Source organism: Aedes aegypti, chromosome 1, assembly GCF_002204515.2.
Source record: "Aedes aegypti strain LVP_AGWG chromosome 1, AaegL5.0 Primary Assembly, whole genome shotgun sequence".
Taxonomy (NCBI): domain Eukaryota; kingdom Metazoa; phylum Arthropoda; class Insecta; order Diptera; family Culicidae; genus Aedes; species Aedes aegypti.
Genome location: NC_035107.1, coordinates 27,860,652 through 27,879,690, shown reverse-complemented (window position 1 = coordinate 27,879,690; position 19,039 = coordinate 27,860,652). Strand labels below are relative to the sequence as shown.

Below are 19,039 nucleotides of genomic sequence, written 5' to 3'. Positions count from 1 at the left end.
ACACTAATACTACTGCAAAGTTGGTACTTCGCGAGCAGTAACACACTCAAACTTGCAAACTGAAAAAATCGATTTATTACAAAATTATTTTTCTTTCATTTCTAGCTAACATTTGTCTAGCTTGTCAGAAAAATTTTGATTAATCCATCTAACAGTGAAAATATCTTTTTGATAAAGATTAAGAAATTAAAAAAATGAATATGGTGAAATATAAAAAAACAAGGTGTATTTACCGTTTTGGAGGCTCATCCCCAGTCAGGTTTCACCTTGGAACCTCAAAATTCTCACGGAAATCTCAGGTTCCACATTGGAATTTTACAATCAAAGTTACAATTCCAGGATCCAAAGTGGAATACCTGGCTCACACTGGAACCCTAATATCCACATTAGAACCCAAGATCCAATGCAGTAACACAATCTACACTGGAATCCTAGGATCCACACTTAAATTATAGCATTCAGACCGAAACAACAGGATCCATATTTCATTCTTAGGATTCACACTGGATTCCAAACATTTACTGTCTGATACCAGTGTTTAGAGTGGATTCCCAGGATCCACACTGGAATCCAAACACCCACACTGAAACCCAATAATCCACACTAGAATCCCAGTATCCACACAAAATCAATCCCAGGATTTACACTAGAAACCCAGTAACCACACTGGAAAACCAGAATCGCAGGATCCACACTGGAATCCCAGAAACCATACTGGAATACTCAGGATCCATACTGAATCCTAGGATTCACACTCGAATATCTGTAACCACACTGGAATACAAGGATCACACTCGAATATCAGGATCTACACGTATCTACCTAATCTAAGGATCCACTAAAATCCTGCGATTCCCATTACAATCCCCGGATTCAAATCGAAATCCCATGATCCACGCTGCAAACCCTGAATGTACACAAGCATCCCAGGATCCACACTGGAAACCAAGGCCCCACACTGAAATCCTGGAATACACACTTCAATCCTAAGATTAACACTGTCATCGAAAAATCCACACTGGCCTGGAATCTCAGGATCCACACAGAAATCCCAAGATCAATATTTTACTACTAATATTTACAATGATCCCAAAGAATCCACACTGAATTACGGGAATCCAGACTAGAATGTCTGGATTCACACTACATTCCCAGGATCCACACTGGGATCAAAAAACCCACACTGAAATACCAGCATCTACATTGGAATCCCATGATCTATTCTGAAATCGAAGAATTCACACTGAAATACCAGTATCCACACTTGCTTGCAGGATTCATTCCACAATTTTCCATGAACAAGGTTGATACCTATACGAGTGTATATAATTACACGCTACCAGGACTTCAGCCGTTGACATTTGAGGTTATCCAAAACCTCCTTCAAGTACAGGTTTTTAGATCTACTGACGTAACTAGTGATCTCACAAAGTTTTATGGACAACATCTGTACCCACAAATGACGATAAAGATATCTTCCGTCAAGTTTTGTGAATAATACCCAAGTAGCAAACGAGATTCCAAAGAGATGCTTTTCTAAAATGGTTTCAATCACGTATCAATAAAAGCATCTGTTACTTACTGGGTTCTAGTTCGGTTGCATATCAATATCAAGACTCATAAAGTTTCATTTCCGTTCCAATACACATGCATTTAACTTCTTGTTCGACGTTCAACATTTTTAAAACGATGAGATTTGCTGCAAATGTCCTTTGCAAATAGCAATGAAGTCAAGTTTATCTTAATGTTTTCAGCAACTTTTCAAACAGACTCTTGAAACTTCTCCCAAAATGACGGTTTTAATGTTATGTTTCAAATTACTTTCATTGAAAGCATCCGCCACTTGCATTCAATTTTCGTTCCCATACCCACAACTCAAGAAGATTCATCCCAGCTGCGAGAAAGTTGCACTGAACTACGTGTATGACAGCTAGAAGTTTGTTTGTTTCAATCCAGTTGCAATACGGTTGTGTTGCACCTTAGGTATCATCTAACAAAGAAAACATGGTCTAGCAATAGTTTGTTTGTTTCAAAGGTGTTTCTTATGTGATGCGCGGAAGTTTTTGCGAAACGTTTAGATTATTTCAGGCGTGGTCTAATTTCGCCAGTATTGAACTTGTATTCCGAAGAGTGCAGTAAAGTTATAAGCAACAAGCTTTGATTAATGAGCCATGTGGTTGCTTTTATAGTGCATTGGCGAAGCAATTGTTCGAAGAGCTGGTGGAGTAGAGAGTAGAGAAGAAGATTGGTGATCTTGAGGTCGGATGTTTGATTCTCGTTCATACTTTTGTTTTCAATTTTTTTTTCTCAAGTATTTTGCAACAAATAAGCAATTTTGATATAACTTAAATATGTTGCAAACAGACTCCGCCTCTTGCACTTTTTTCGTTGCTGTTCAGTGCAATTGCAAGTCATATTTTCAACCATTGACAACTTGGATTAGTTTCAAGAGAATATTTTATTCTTGAGTTGAAACAAACTGTGCTGCTTGGGTAATCGCTTGAGGTTATACAAGAACTTATTTGAGTACAGCCCTTCAGAGCTACACGCGTAACCAATGATCTTTTGGAGGATTATGAACGTGGGTTATACCTATACGGGCTTCTATGATTATTCTCTACCAAAATTGAAGTTCAACGACTGTTCGAAGTTATCCAATAATTATTTGAATACAGGTAGATCTACAAGCATACTGAAAGACATGACAGAACCATGATATTTAGGGTTCATATAATAAGGTAATGTTGTAATGTTATGAGTTCAAAGACTATTGAAGGTTATCCTAAAATTTATTTGAGTTTAGGTCGTCAGATCTACAAACGTAACTAGTGATCTCTCGACGGTTAATGAGCAACATCCATATATCCATATGAAATTTTGGCGTTTCAAAGATACGTTAAAAACACCTGCAATTCTTATTTATCCGATCTTCTCTTGATACAAATGTATCATCAAACACACATGTTCCATTATTACATCAAATAATGCAAGTAATTTGATATTTCGAAGGCTTGGGGCACGTTTTCCTGAAACCATTAAAAAAACACTTGATCCAGTCTGTCTGAATGGACCGATGCACGAGTTCACTTTCTGACGTTTGAGCGGTGCCATGTTATTTACGTGACCATGGCAACGAGTGAATTCGGCACCGCTCAAACGTCAAATTAATGAACTCGTGCATTGGTCCATACTGACCATATGTTATAGCTGTAACTGAAAGTCGTAACCAAGGAAATACGATGGTGTTGGTTGCTTGGTTGATGGTTTGCTAACTAATGACATTTGTTTCTAATTCACAGGCACACTGCCCATACTCGCAATACAGTCCCATTAGGAAAATCACGATGTCGAGAAAAACGCTTCTAAACATAAAACCCTCCTTTTTCGTTCTTCTGCTGCTGGAAGTAGTAAATGCCGGTGGCATTGCTCAATATACTATCATTGCAATGTGCAAAAACCGTAAATAATTTAAATTTAGTAAAACTGGTTGTTTTTTCCTATCAAAATTAGGGTTATTACAGATAGTACTCGTTATCCGAGTATTTCTCTCGCTAAACGCTTGAATACCCGCATACCAGTCCCATTACTGGGGATTCGCTTACTTTGTTATCGTTCACCTTGACACATTGTTGTTCGAGTTTACGATCGATTGCAATGTACTTTTTTGCAGCTTTCAGTTATCAACTATCTTTCAATAGTAATAATGTCCCTTGAAGTTCTTAAGCTGTACAGTGGTGATATATAATTGAGAAAATTATGAAGATTTCCTGAATTCAAATTAACCGTTGCGGTCGGCCATATGGAAGGCTTGCTGAAATCACAGCACGTGACGCGTGAAGGATTTGAAAACTATCAAAGAAAGGTGAATAAAACATGTTTTAGTCCACTTGATGGTTCTCAAGATATAGATAATCCTGATGGGTGCCAGGAGCTTTCCTATTTCTCGGCATTTGTTGCTGCAAACACTTAGTTTGATCATGTAAACACTGGCGACGATGCAAGCGACGATGTGCGTAATCTTGCGGCGGCCAAACAAGCTTCTCACTTCTCGCTGTTGGACTTTAGCCTGCCGGAGATTCTGATCATGATTGGCCGCAGGAAAAGTGGAGCAGTAGAATAGCCTAAAGAAAACTATTTTGCTTTATTTTAGTTTACAGGCAGCTAGCCTGATGTAGTGTTAATATTAATCGAAGAACAGAAGAAGTCGTTATGGCAAAACCTTTTTTAAACAAAAATAAGAGTTTTTCTTAATTATAGTTGAGTTGTACTTTCCTGATTCGTTTAATTGTTTCTATAAGGAAATAATTTACAATGCAAGCTTTCAGAAATCATCACAGGAATAGGTTTAGTTGAATTTCTTCATAATCATCAAATGGGACTGTTTTGCGGGTACTTTCAATATGGGACGCACATGGTTTGGTATTTTTTTCACATTTTGTCCATACAAAGATACAATTTGGAGTTTTATTTTAGAAAGTACACTAAAAATTAATACTATTCATGAAGCTAACTCAAAAGTGGCGAAAAATCAAATGGGACTGTTATGCGAGTATGGGCAGCACAGCCCACTATAATAATTTCAAACCAAGCTAGGCCTACTATGTCTCCCCCTCTTGGAAGAAGTCGTAAGAAGAGAGCAATCGTGGAAGCAAGGGGTGGATCACTTCTTCAGTGTACATCAAATGTACATTTATTTGCATCAGATGCATTTTTTCAACATTCCAATCAACTTAGCTATGACGTTAACAACACCAACTTAACAACGTATCGTTCTGTAGCAACGCATATTTGTTTGTTGTGAATGTTTGAAAATGGTTCGTTATTTTTTATTGGAATTCATTGCTAATCGTTATTTATTACAGATTATCGAGAAAGAAGCCCGAAAGTACCATTCCAATTTGCATTTGATGCCTAATCATTACGCATTTATGAAATTTTAGACATTGTGGCTTTGAGAAATTCTTTAATTATGAGCCTTTTCCTACTTCCATATGGAAACGAAACTGCATCCTTGCAAGCAGGAGTAGTCAGAAACCAATATGTGGGAAATCCACAGTCTGTAAGGCGACGTGACCTAACTAAATTCGGACGACAGCGGCAAAAACTGGTCTCTCAAGATCTGTAGTTCTGATCGAGCTATGGAACAAACATCCACTTGATGTTTTTTTTATCAAGAAAAAATAAATAGAAATTACTTGACAACATAATTCTTTTTATTTGCTTTATGGTGGTTGAAAGCACAAAGGACACTTGAAATTGATGCTTTTCTTTTTCTTTCATTCAACTGATCCGCTGGATATGATATTTTGTTCCTACGAAAAGGCGTAATTCCACTTCGTCACCTGCCTCCGGTCTCACAATTTCAACTAGGTCGAAGATCCGCGTATCCCCGGTTGAGAAACGTGCGCTGACTATTTACGCTTGATCCCGTGAGAAGAATATACCTTGTTTGGTTTTAACCCTAGGATATACACTCATTACAGATCATAACAGGCGGCACCCGGTGACTCTTAAATCATGCATTGATGCAATCTGGAATAACACGGAGAACTACTTTATTTTTTCTAAACAGATGCTCACTCTTCCTCTTCGAAAGTATTTGGATCAAACCACATTTATAACTGTATTTCACAGGTGTTCGAATTCGATTCACAAACATCTATAATTTGGAAGTATTACGAAACTTATTGTTGATCAACTCTTGGAAAACGAAATAACTCTTTCAAATGTTGGGAATACCAAGTTTGACACTTTGATAAGGACAACACCCAAACGATTGAGCAAGCCATGATTTGAGCTACAAGTGTACATTTAAATGCATTTGAATGCATCAATATTGCTCGATACATCAAATGCATCAGGAGTGATCCACCCCTTGCGTGGAAGTCTTGATTCTCGTCTCCGAAATTCTCCACATTATTCAGATGGCCCGATCGCTGATGCGGACTGGATTTCTTCTACATCTTCAATCGGTGGCACAGGGCTTGTTCCCGACGCACCTTCGTCAGGACAATCCACTTCGAGTGAGACTGGCGTAGAAAGGTCGGCGGAAATAGGAGCTCCGGGAACATCCGACAGCGGCGTTGCTTCAGCCGGTCTAGCGATGGCGATAGGAGATTGTACTTCCTCTTTCATGATTTCCAATGGCAGTTGCTAGCTATGGCACCTTTCCGCCCGATGACTCGACGTGCACCCAAGACTTGATGTTTCAGGAATGCTGTTCAGCATACACCAGGTCATCTTCTTTGAAGTCACGCTTGACTGCTCCATACCGACGGTTGAACTGGTTATTCTGCTTGTGGCTCTTGACTGCTAGGGATACATGATCAGGCTTCTTCAAAAGTTCCAACGTAGTACGTCCCGATCGTCCTAGGAACGCTTCTGCCGGAGACACCGACTGTGATGTGTTTCGGTTTGGAGTTCGGTACACCGAAAGGAATGTCTGCAAGTGCTGTGTAGGCGAGCCTTCCCCCTTACTTAGCTTCTTAAGAGCACGCTCGAGGGAATCGACGAAACGCTCCGCTTGGCCGTTGGACTGTGGGTGGTAAGGAGCGGTCCGAAGGTGGGCAATACCATTTTCCCGGAAATACTGCTGAAACTGCACACTAATGATTTTTGTGCCATTGTCCGAGACCAAAGTATCCGGGTTGCCGAAATGGGAAAATATCTCATCTCACGTAACAGATTCAACGTCACCGTTATGGTGATAGACCGAGTACGGAAAATTTCGGGCCACATGGAGTAGGCATTCACAATGACGAAATAGTAGTACCCGTCGATTGGGCCAACAAAATCGATGTGGACACGTTGCCACCGGTTCACTGCGAGGGGCCACGATTCCAGTGTTGCTTTCGTCGGACGCTGTGCACTAACGAACAAATTGCGATACATCGTCGTCTACATAAGGCCAGTAGATAGGCCCAGTAGTAGAGTGTCCACGATCGAGAGCTATGAATAATCCGTTTGCGAAATTTGAGTGGCACGACTATTTGATCGCCGAACATGACGCAGTGGTCGATGATTTGAAGTCCAACCCGTCTAGCGAAGTACTTCTTGACATCAGGATCTACTATTTGCTTTACAACCTTCTTGGAGATAATTCACCACTTGCTGGAGAACTGGATCTCTTCGCGTTTCAGCCACTATCATCTCGTGCTTGACTGGAAGATTGCTAATGGTGTCGTCGAGAAGTGTTTTCGCTTCGTATTCAACGTGCATGGCGGCTATTACGTAATCTTCATCTGGTCTACGTTGTGCTGACATCTTTTGGGAAAGGAAATCTGCGTAGCTAAAATTCGTTGTCGAAATGTTCTTGATGTCGAAGTCGTACAGCAAGTGTCAAGGACCAGCGTTGCAAGCGGTTTGCTGTGTATACCGGAATCCCCTCCTTGAACCGAAAACCGGGAAGAGAGGTTGATGGTCGGTTTGTAGAAGTAGAAAGTGGCGTCCGTAGAGCTTCTTGTGGAAACGAGTGACTAGGACCAATGCTTCTTTTTCAAATTGGCTGTAGTTCACCTCTACTGGTGTCAATGAACGAGAGGCATGAGCGCTTGCCTTCACCTCACTGGTCGGGAGCCGATGCATTGATGCATTTGCTGCGATGATGATCTCCTTGGAAGCGTCGTAGTGGGTAGCCTGATTTGCTACTGAAAAGGAATCGCTGAAGAAATTTCTCGCCGATTCCTTGCAGAAATTTTCTACAGTGGCTTCCATTTGAACTGACATTTCTTTTCAACTGCGTACTGCGATCAGAAAAAACCGCATTCTTGATCGATTTCTTGCAGAAATTTTCCATGCATCAAGATAGGCCGAGAAATTACTTGTCAGCAGCGAATCAGGCTTAAAGCGAAGTATGCACTTCAACAGAAAAGCAATCGCTTATCTCGATGCGTGGGAAATTTATGGCAAGAAATGCTCAAGAAAAGCATTTTTCTTTGGTCGTAGTATGCAGTTGAAAAGAAATGTCAATTCAAATGGTGCTCACTGTAGGAAATTTCCTGACCATTTCTTGCAATTCCAGCGGGCATCCTTCTGGAGCAGATTATCCAGGAGTGCCCGGAGCTTTTTCATCGGCTTGACGAACCGACCATAGTAATTCACAGCACCAAGATAAGAGCGGAGCTGCTGGATGTCTTTAGGAGGCTGCATCATGGTAATGGCATCCGTTTTCTATGGATTGGGTCGAATACTGTGCCACTATGTTGGTAAGACTGGTGAAACGTCAAATTCGCAGCGCCTGATTGGCTGGCGACGATTTTGGCGACGGTTTCACCGGCGACAATTTCAAATCGTCGCGTTCGATTAGGTGCAAAATTTACAATATACACAGAAAAAAGTCCGTTCTTGTATCCGTGAACAGCAGTCGTGAACTCGTCAACAAGCAAAAATACACCGTGAACTAGATCATGTTTATGTGAACGCGTTGCCTAGTTCCGAGAACGTTCATGTAAACATGATGGTTGTTCATGGTGTATTTTTGACAGTTCACGTTTTCCAGAACACTTTCTTGAGCGTGTATCCATATCAACGATGTGTCCGAGGCACTCGATCTGGGAGAGTGCGAAACGTCATTTTGTGGAGACGTCGTTCAGATATGGTTTGACTCCAGATATGCCGGCCACCATGCTGTCAATGATACGCTGGAAAGCGCCGGGTGCCGACTTGACTCCAGGGGGCAGTCGGTTGTACTGGAAAAGGTGTGATGAGTGTTCACGGTGAGCAGTTTTCGTGATTCCTCCTCCGCCTCGACTCGCAGGTTTATAAGCATGGGATGAGTCGAGATGTGTGAAGTAACGTGCCCCAACCAGTCCCGCAAAGAGGTCATTCAGGAGTTTTCGAGTTCTGCATCTACTTTGGGAAGTGCAGCGTACGCAAGTGGTCGCTTCGGGCAATAGGAGAAATGTGCGTCAGGCTTCATGTCAGGCCGGGATGAACTTCTGCTTGCTTCTAACATTGCAAACCGTGTGGATGCTTCTCGTCTTGATGTTCTCTTTGGGCTTCGAATTCTTGAATGACCTCGAAGGTGTGGGTTTGTTGCAGTAATAGTACCCTTCCTTGTGCCACTGTTGCTTGCATCTTGAACAAGTGTGTGTGAAGCGAACGGATACTAGTTCTGGTCACCACACTTCAAGCATGGCGTTTTGGGTACTTTTTTGCTATTCACAGGATTCTTCAGGTTGCGAGAAACAATATTGACGTTGCGTGCTTCTTTGTTCTCCACCATCAGTGTATCCTGTTTGAGATTGGCCACGCGGTGACATTCTTCCACGAGATTCTCCAGGGTAATCTTGCTGGTGGCTTCTCCTAGTTCGTTGACTGCGGTTTTGTCTGCCTCCAGCTTCGAAATCAATCTGGCTCGGATGTTCGCATCCCGTGACGATTGGAGTTCACAGAAGAAACGAAGCGCTTTGAATTGATCTGCGGTGAGCTTGGAAAGTTGAAACTGTTCACCATGGCAGCATACGAGGTAAAGCCGTCCGCGTCACTTTTGGCGTACTGCAGGCACTGGTAACGGGAATGGAAGACCGACTTCTGTCGACCGATCAGTTTTTTTTTTCAGCTTCGTGACGGTTTTCCCAACGAGTAGTCCTGGGGTTTTTTTTTTCGGAAGCTATACGTAGCTTGCGAGGAAGCAACTTAACACGGGCGGCATCGTCCAGAGATTGGCCGTCCTGATTGATAACGTCCTCATACTGTCCGGATCGTACTGGACCTACTGAATTCCACTTGCCAATTACTCGATGGTCTTCTCGCTGCCGACTATCGGATGCCTCGGTGCCCCAGGTTTTCAATCTGATGCTGCTGCCACGCGATGAGATTGATGAACTGCATGATTGTGTTCTTCAGATTTTTCTTGAGGGTCTACGAGATGCCTCTATCCCATTCTCGTCGCCGTGTTATAGCCGACCGTAACCAAGGCCAAAAATCGTAACCAAGGAAAGACGATGGTGTTGGTACCGTTTTGATTCATATTACGGACACTTAAGGCCTCAGTGAAGTATAACTCACAAAAAAGCATGTAAAATAAATCAATCGGTAGGATTCCTCCACGTTATCGAACCTTCAATCCCCTTAACTGGACTTTACATGATTCTTATTCCGGACGCTTCCTTACTTTTGCCTCATATTCCGGACACTTCGATTCGAATTCCGGACAGGTCAAACAAATCATAAATAGAAAAGTCAAATCATCAAATGAAATCGTTAAACCACTAGAGAGACGCCTAAGGAAGTTGGACCAAAGACAAATTAAAGACCCCCATGTCCCTTGCAGTTGCCCAAAATTTTATGGCTCATGAGGTAATCTAGAATGCCGTTCAAAGTGTACTGCGATCTGTCAAACTTGGGTACCTTTTGCACTACCGAGGGACCAAATGCAGTACTAGAAGTGGTACCCAATCTGAGCCCGAGTGCGACGGACCTGGTTGGACGTTATACATTTTAATAGATATCTATGAAAAATGCTCATTAAAACGTGCCTTAAAACGGCAAAAATTGAAACATTTCGTGTGAAATGTTTCCCATACAAAGTAGAGTGTCCGGAATTTGAAGCTGTCCGTAATATGAATCAAAACGGTACGACCTAATATTTTGTTAATCTTACTTGGTTGATGGTTGACTACCTAATGACAATTCTATTTCTAATTTACAGGCAAGGCCTACTATGATAATTTCAAATAAGGCTACAATAAACAAATAGGCTCTTGAACATATGCATGTATGAGATCATATAAGAACTACTTCGAGTACACTGCCCATAAATGCATACCAGTCTCACTAGCAATAGATAGATAGAAGTCGTGAACACTTTCATACTTTCTTTACTCCAATTATATTAAAAATTTGCACTCAAATAGTGCAAGGAACTATTGATTACAGTGTTAAATACATTTTGTTTATTAATTTTCTCAAATATTTAGTTATTATACGGGAAAATGTACGCGTGACTGATATGCGTTTATTTTCTCTTGAATGTACGAGAATAAACGCATAACAGTATCAGCGCTTACTATGATGCATCGGTCTTCACATGTGAATTATTGTTGTTTGTACAGTTTAGTGTCCGTATTCAAAGTCGCGAAAATTTCTGCTCTCGATTATTTGAAAAGTAATGGTACTTCTGATAGTTCCGTGGATGAGTGCTTGAATTTGGCCGTTGATGACCCGTTGGACAATGACGTGGGTTCTAAAGACAACCTCGCTGGCTTCGACGATAAAGAAAGCTGTGACGGCAATGCAGGCGGTGACGGTAGATTCTAGTTTCCACCAAAGACGTAGCACTGGGTAAGCCATTTGAAATAGCTGGAGGGAACTGTATCTATATGTGACGGGGACTGATGAAATGGACTCAGATGGAAGTCAAACGGCTGTTGCTGAATTCGCCAAAAAAAAACAAAAGAACAAAAAAATGAGAGCGAGACACAACGCCAAGAAGCTCCGCACCAAGTAAAGCTTGTCGCTTGTAGGTGTATATTGAACTGTGGGCTTAAAAATCGAAGAAAAACTCTATTCGTCTTAACACGGTGGATTAACGAGAGCAAACCAGCTATATTCGTAAGAGCGTGGAACGAGTGGATGTTCAAAGACGGCGTCGCTACAAGTACGAGGAAGGCGACCCAAAGAAATCCAATAGCTTTGTATTTTATCTGGCTGAATCAAACGGTTCTTCCGTCAAAGTGTGCCGGAGATTTTTTTACGAACGCTCTGGGTTACGACAATAATTGTAGATAAGTATATTTTCCTTATTTGACTTCCTTCTCAACACAACTTGTCGCATGTCCTTATCATACAAGTCTCGCGACTGACATGCGTTTATTAGTAACGTGGAACAGACCAAGTTCGATGTTGTTTTTAACATTTCTAGAACAAACGTATTATTTTTATAATACCATGAAAAAGCATGCAATTTGATAACGTTTCCCGTAATTAATTAAAAAATGACAAAAACTCACGTGGGACTGTTATGCATTTATGGGCGGTACAGGTCTTCAGATCTACAAACGCAACAAGTTATCTTTTGAGAATTAGGAACAAGATTGATACCTATACGTACTTATGTAATTTTACTTTACCAAAATTTGAGTTCAACAACGTTCACCCATGAACTACTTGAAGTATCAAATATACGATCATATTGAGTGGCGTTCTAGATCATTGCAAACTAGAATAATACCCATGCAGACTCGTATACTTAGGTTCTACCAAGTTTAATTTACTTGGATAACCTCGGAATACCGTTGAACTCCACAATGGATGGAATATGTTTGTTCTAATCTGCTTGGGGATGAACTTCATTTAAAAATCTCTGATTATGCCTATAGAAAGCTTTCACTCAAAGAAGCCTTTGGACAACCGCACACAATTGTTGATGTCAAAACTTATTAGAACATTTTCTATTGAGCTTGTTTGGGTAAATACTTTTTCCATTAGGTCAAAAAGGTTAATTGTTTGTCTATATATCTATAGGTTTCAGCTCGAAAGATTTAAATGTTGGGCTCTTAACTTGATGGAATATGTTTGAATGAGTCTGTGTGGGTATGAATCTTATTCAGTAAATTTTAACCTTTAACCTGGTTACGCTTGTAGATACAAAGGACTTATCTCAACGAAGTTTTTGGATAACTGCAATCAATCGAATTTGAATTTTGAAACCTGATAGTACAGCAACTTTGAGTGAACACAATATTGATTAAATTCAGAATGGTCATTGGTTATGCGTGTAAGACCCTGCGTCTTAGTTTAAAGGAGTTCAATGATTACCGAAAAATGTTAAACTTGGTTTACTATAATTTTATGATGATTTATCGTCATAAAATTATAGTAAACACATGAATGATTTATCGTCGAAAGATTACTGATTACGATTGTTGGTCTGTTGACGTAAATGGAATCAACGTAATAAAAGGTTTTGGTGTACAATATCCGAGTCAATAATCTTGGATTTATTGATAATAAATCTTTGATATGTTTAGCGGAATACCTATAAGTAAATGAAAAACCGAATTGAGTACTTACCGTTTAATTCCACTAGAGTTTGTATCCTTTGACAGATACGCATATTTCGAACCACAACTGTAAGGCCGTCTTCAGTGACGTGTACTAGACTCGAAGTCGAATCATGGGTTAATAAACAGGCTAACAGACTTGATTTACTCAACCATGCAGTGTTTCTGATTGTATTCCGATCATTCCGTCTAATTCACAGGAAAGCAGGAAAATAGCGCCGGATGTTCATCCGAGGACATCATCGAGCTGCAGGACGTGCGCATGAGTCCGATCGCGTCGCTCCGAAATCGGCACTACGCCAACACGACCTCGTCGTCCGGAGCGGACGCCGTAGATCTAGCCAAATTCCCTCCTAGCTTCCGGATCGCTCGGCCCTACGGGTCCAGCACCCGGTCCAGTGGGTTACGGTACCGCGGTAATCGAGGTCTGTAGAATTTCTAAGAATCTAGGACACTTTGAAGGCTTATGTACCGACACTCTCCATTTCAGGTAACAACCGGCCCAAGATGCTGCACGCGATCAAGCGAGGGGCATCCGTCATCAAGGCGTCCATCCCGAAGATCAAGGACGTCAATGTGATCGACAAGTACTCGCGGGTGATCTTTCCGGTCAGTTTCGCGGCGTTCAACGCCGGCTACTGGATCTTCTACGTGTTGGAGTGACCTTCCGCGAACTAACCGGATACGTAAGTCACAGCCAACCCGCAGCAGACGGACCGAGGATTTGTTCTAGTGATAGCAGTAGTTCTCAAACTACCAACACCATCGCCACCATCCATCAGTGCAATTGTAGGGCAGTACTAGAGCTAGCTACTGGGAGTGCATAGAATGTGCGGGCTCTTTCCTCAAGTTCGCAGTAGAGTTTCAGGACCCTACCGAAATAACAAAGTGATAAAACGCATGCACATTCGAGAAAACAATAATCCTTCCGCTGCCGAGTTTAGACATTTGACGCACCAGAGTTTTGACATCCGGTTAGTTCAGAGCAACACCTTCCAAATGAAAAAAATATGAAAAAATGAAACACAAAAAACATTAGTGAGAAATAACCAAACGAAAAACCAACTTTCCTACGATAAAATCCGATGACGACGCGACGCCAAGTAGGAAAACGAATTGCAACTAGTTTTTAAGCAAGCTCACAAACTTTGAGAGAGAAAATGAAACAAGCAAACAAACATATATCCGTCATAATGAATGGTAGTTGCGTTTTAGAATCACCTAGATTTGTCCAAGTAAAATGGAAACTAAAATTAATTTGTAGGAGAATGAAAAATTTAAAACGAAGAAAAAAACATAAAGGAATGATTGTGTGAGAGATAGAGAAGAGTATCCTAAAGCGTGACAGTAAAAACAAAATCATACGAAAGTAATAATCATGAGACAACACAGCTCACTAAACATCTTAGATTCTAGCGGAGATTAGGGCATGTTGAGTACAACAAGCAGATACAAAATGAAAAAGTATAATTGACAATTTTAAAAGCTAAGCAAATCACAGAAAATCGTTCAGCACAACTGATACTAGTCTAATTACGTAGAGTCATCAATGCAAAAAACATAAGGAACCATTGCGGGAAGATGTTACTGTTGTTTGATTTTTTATTAAACAGTTAGCAAAATGGAATATATTAACAAGGTAAGACAATGAAGGATCTGTGAGAGTTTTAAGAGTAAGGTATTTGAAAATGGGCTAACCAGAAGCAGGACTCGAAGCTCGGAAATGTGATGACGAATGAAATACGAGTAAGTTAACGTAATGATAGTGAGAGAAGGCTTTAAGCATTATTTAAACGTAGATAATTTGAAGCACTCAATATGTCGAATTGTAGTCGAGGGTTCACTGAAAATCATGACTAAAGTCATCTCAATCAGAGATTACGCTCAGAAAGAATTACGCCGGAGGTGAGTTCTGAGCGATTTGATTTGTTTCCCGAAAATTACCGGTGATGATTCAAAACAATCTTTCATGACAGTGTAGCAGTCAAATGAAACCCAGTGAGATTTTCAAAGGTTCATCCAGAGATATCTTCTACAATTCTTTGAGAATTGTTCTGGGTGCTTTTTCTTATTCCTCCAAAGGTTTCCCAAAGAAATATTCACAAAAAAGTATTCCAGAGGTATTTCTTGAAATATCTTCAGAGATATCTCTAGGACTAGCGATTGGAAACTCGGTACGTGGAACTGCAAATCTCTCAACTTTATTGGAAGTACTCGCATACTCTCCGATGTACTGAAGACCCGCGGTTTCGACATCGTAGCGCTGCAGGAGGTGTGCTGGACAGGAGCATTGGTGCGAACGTTTAGAGGTAATCATACCATCTACCAGAGCTGCGGCAACACACGCGAGCTGGGAACAGCTTTTATAGTGATGGGTGATATGCAAAGGCGCGTGATCGGGTGGTGGCCGATCAATGAACGAATGTGCAAGTTAAGAATCAAAGGCCGATTCTTTAACTTCAGCATAATCAACGTGCATAGCCCATACTCCGGAAGCACTGATGATGACAAGGACGCATTTTACGCGCAGCTCGAACGCGAGTACGACCGCTGCCCAAGCCACGATGTCAAGATCATCATAGGAGATTTGAACGCTCAGGTTGGCCAGGAGGAGGAGTTCAGACCGACGATTGGAAAGTTCAGCGCCCACCGGCTGACGAACGAGAACGGCCTACGACTGATAGATTTTGCCACCTCCAAGAATATGGCCATTCGTAGCATCTATTTCCAGCACAGCCTCCCGTATCGGTACACCTGGAGATCACCTCAGCAGACAGAATCGCAAATCGACCACGTTTTGATCGATGGACGGCACTTCTCCGACATAACCGACGTCAGAACCTATCGTGGCGCTAACATTAACTCCGACCACTACCTGGTGATGGTGAAACTGCGCCCAAAACTATCCGTCATCAATGATGTACGGTACCGACGCCCGCCCCGGTACAATCTCGAGCGGCTGAAACAACCAAATGTCGCCAATACGTACGCGCAGCATCTTGAGGCAGCGTTGCCGGATGAGGGCGAGCTCGATAGGGCCCCTCTTGAAGACTGCTGGAGGACAGTCAAAGCAGCCATTAACGACGCTGCCGAAAGCATTGTCGGATATGTGGAACAGAGCTCGAGAAACGATTGGTTCTACGAGGAGTGCCAGGAGGTTTTAGAGGAGAAGAATGCAGCGCGGGCTGCAATGCTGCATCATGGTACGCGGCAAAACGTGGAACGATACAGACTGCAGCTGAAACAGCAAACCCGCCTATTTCGGGACAAAAAGCGCTGCCTGGAGGAGGTGGAATGCCAAGAGATGGAGTTGCTATACCGTTCTCAAGAAACGCGGAAGTTCTATTGGAAGCTCAACACATCCCGCAAAGGCTTCGTGCCGTGAGCTGAGATGTGCCGGGATAAGGATGGGAGCATCTTGACGGACGGACGCGAGGTGATCAAAAGGTGGAAGCAGCACTACGATGAACACCTGAATGGCGCAGAGAACACAGGCACAGAAGGTCAGGACAACGAAGGCGATGGCTACGTCAGCACAGCGGACAGCGGAAACCAACCAGCTCCCACGATGGGGGAAGTTAAGGATGCCATTCAACAGCTCAAGAACAACAAGGCCGCTGGCAAGGATGGTATCGGAGCCGAACTCATCAAGATGGGCCCGGACAGGTTGGCCGCTTGCCTGCATCGACTAATAGTCAGAATCTGGGAAACGGAACAACTACCGGAGGAGTGGAAGCAAGGCGTTATATGCCCTATCTACAAAAAGGGCGACAAACTGGAGTGTGAAAATTATCGTGCATTCACCATCCAAAACACCGCCTACAAAGTGCTATCCCAGATTCTCTTTCGTCGTCTATCACCTATAGCAAACGAGTTTGTGGGAAGTTATCAAGCAGGTTTCATCGACGGCCGCTCGACAACGGACCAGATCTTTTCCGTGCGGCAAATTCTCCAGAAATGCCGTGAGTACCAGGTCCCTACGCACCATTTGTTCATCGATTTCAAGGCGGCATACGATAGTATCGACCGCATAGGGCTTTGGAAAATCATGGACGAGAACAGTTTTCCCGGAAAGCTCACAAGATTGATCAGAGCAACGATGGACGGTGTGCAAAACTGCGTGAAGATCTCGGGCGAACACTCCAGTTCGTTCGAGTCTCGGCGGGGACTACGACAAGGCGATGGACTTTCGTGCCTGTTGTTCAATATTGCGCTTGAAGGTGTCATGCGGAGAGCCGGACTTAACAGTCGAAGCACGATTTTCACGAGATCCGGACAATTTGTTTGCTTCACGGACGACATGGATATTATTGGGAGAAAATTTGAAACGGTGGCAGATTTGTTCACCCGCCTGAAACGCGAAGCAACAAGAGACGGGTTAATGGTGAATGCGTCGAAAACAAAGTACATGCTGGTTGGCGGAACTGAGCGCGACAGGACCCGCCTAGGAAGCAGTGTTACGATAGACGGGGATACCTTCGAGGTGGTGGACGAGTTCGTCTACCTCGGATCCTTGTTGACGGCTGACAACAATGTTAGTCGGGAAATACGAAGGCGCATCATCAGCGGAAGTCGTGTCTACTATGGGATCCAGAAGAAACTGCGGTCAAGAAAGATTCACCCCCGCACCAAATGTACGATGTACAAAACGCTCATAAGGCCGGTAGTTCCCTACGGGCATGAGGCGTGGACTATGCTCGAGTAGGAATTGCAAGCTCTTAGGGTTTTCGAACGCCGAGTGCTAAGGACGATCTTCGGCGGCGTACAGGACAACGGAGTGTGGCGGCGAAGGATGAATCACGAGCTCGCTCAACTCTACGGCGAACCCAGTATCGTGAAGGTAGCTAAAGCTGGAAGGATACGCTGGGCAGGGCATGTTGCAAGAATGCCGGACAACAACCCTGTAAAGATGGTGTTCGGTCGGAACAAGAAGGCGTGGGGCGCAGCGAGCTAGGTGGATTGACCAGGTGCACCAGGACCTGGAGAGTGTGGGTCACAGTCGAGGATGGAGAGAAGCGGCCATGAACCGAGTGAATTGGCGAATTATTGTTGGCGAGGCTTTATCAAGATAATTGATGTAAAGCCAAATAAGAAGAAGATATCTCTAGGAATTCCTCTAATGTTATGAAGAAATTCCTAAAAAACAATGTCACAGGTTTAACTTCCTCCATTATGAAGAACTTCGTTCTAGGATAACTCTTCATTGATTTTTCTATACAGTATGATAGGAGTCCCTTAACACATTCCTTGTAGGAATTATAATAGAAATGTCTAAAGAATGATTGGAAGTATACTTTAAGAGTATAACTGGTGGGATTCCTGAAAGAAAGCATGAAATACTTGAATGTATCGCATAGGAAGAATGAAGAAAGAAAATCGTTAAAATAATTTGAGCAATTTTTTGGCATATTTTTTAGAAGAATCCAGTTACATCTCAATTTGTTTTCATTTACTCAACATTTAAATTTCTTCATAAACTTTCAATTTAATTTCTGCACGGGCATGATGCCTATGTATTGAACTTCTTTGTCAAATACTTTTTGAGCTGATTGTCAGCCCTGGTCCACATTAGGCTTCGCCTATAGGATGAATAATAGTGGACTGTGAGCCATTTACCTTGGTTCACAAGTTACGCACATAAGTCAATGTTTCAGTGGACCTCTCCGCGTGAAAATCATGATTGAGTGTCTGTTTCCCATTGTTAAATATCTAGCAGATTTTTAAATACATTAATGTAAACAACTCACGAAGAAAGAAAATTTTCTATCAATGTTACTTTGATCTGTTATAATCATTTAACTGTCCGTTAAGAAAATAAATAGTATCAACGATTATAAGCCCCCCCATTATATTAATGAGGCAGTGAAGATCAAAATTGCTCATATTACAATGTAGTTTTTGTTTAGATGCTACGTAATAAAATTCGGAAGGAAAAGACACATGATTGCCATTTTCAATATTCTTACTACTGTAAATGTAATCAAAGGATCATTCCAGTTTGGTAGAATGAAATTATGATTTCTTTTATTTTCTTA

At 42.1% G+C, this 19,039-nt stretch overlaps 1 protein-coding gene across 2 annotated transcripts in view; it reads left to right on the top strand.

The window, feature by feature from the left end:
* The window catches only part of LOC5573727 (gamma-aminobutyric acid receptor subunit beta-like), a 151,159-nt gene extending 136,707 nt beyond the window's left edge, over positions 1–14,452 (top strand). For both annotated transcript variants that reach the window (XM_021839245.1, XM_021839244.1), the window contains exons 8-9: positions 13,205–13,429; positions 13,495–14,452. In XM_021839245.1, the coding sequence (XP_021694937.1) occupies positions 13,205–13,429; positions 13,495–13,667 (398 nt within the window). In that variant the 3' untranslated portion in view covers positions 13,668–14,452. The remainder of the gene's footprint in view (positions 1–13,204; positions 13,430–13,494) is intronic.
* Positions 14,453–19,039: the final 4,587 nt, after the last annotated feature.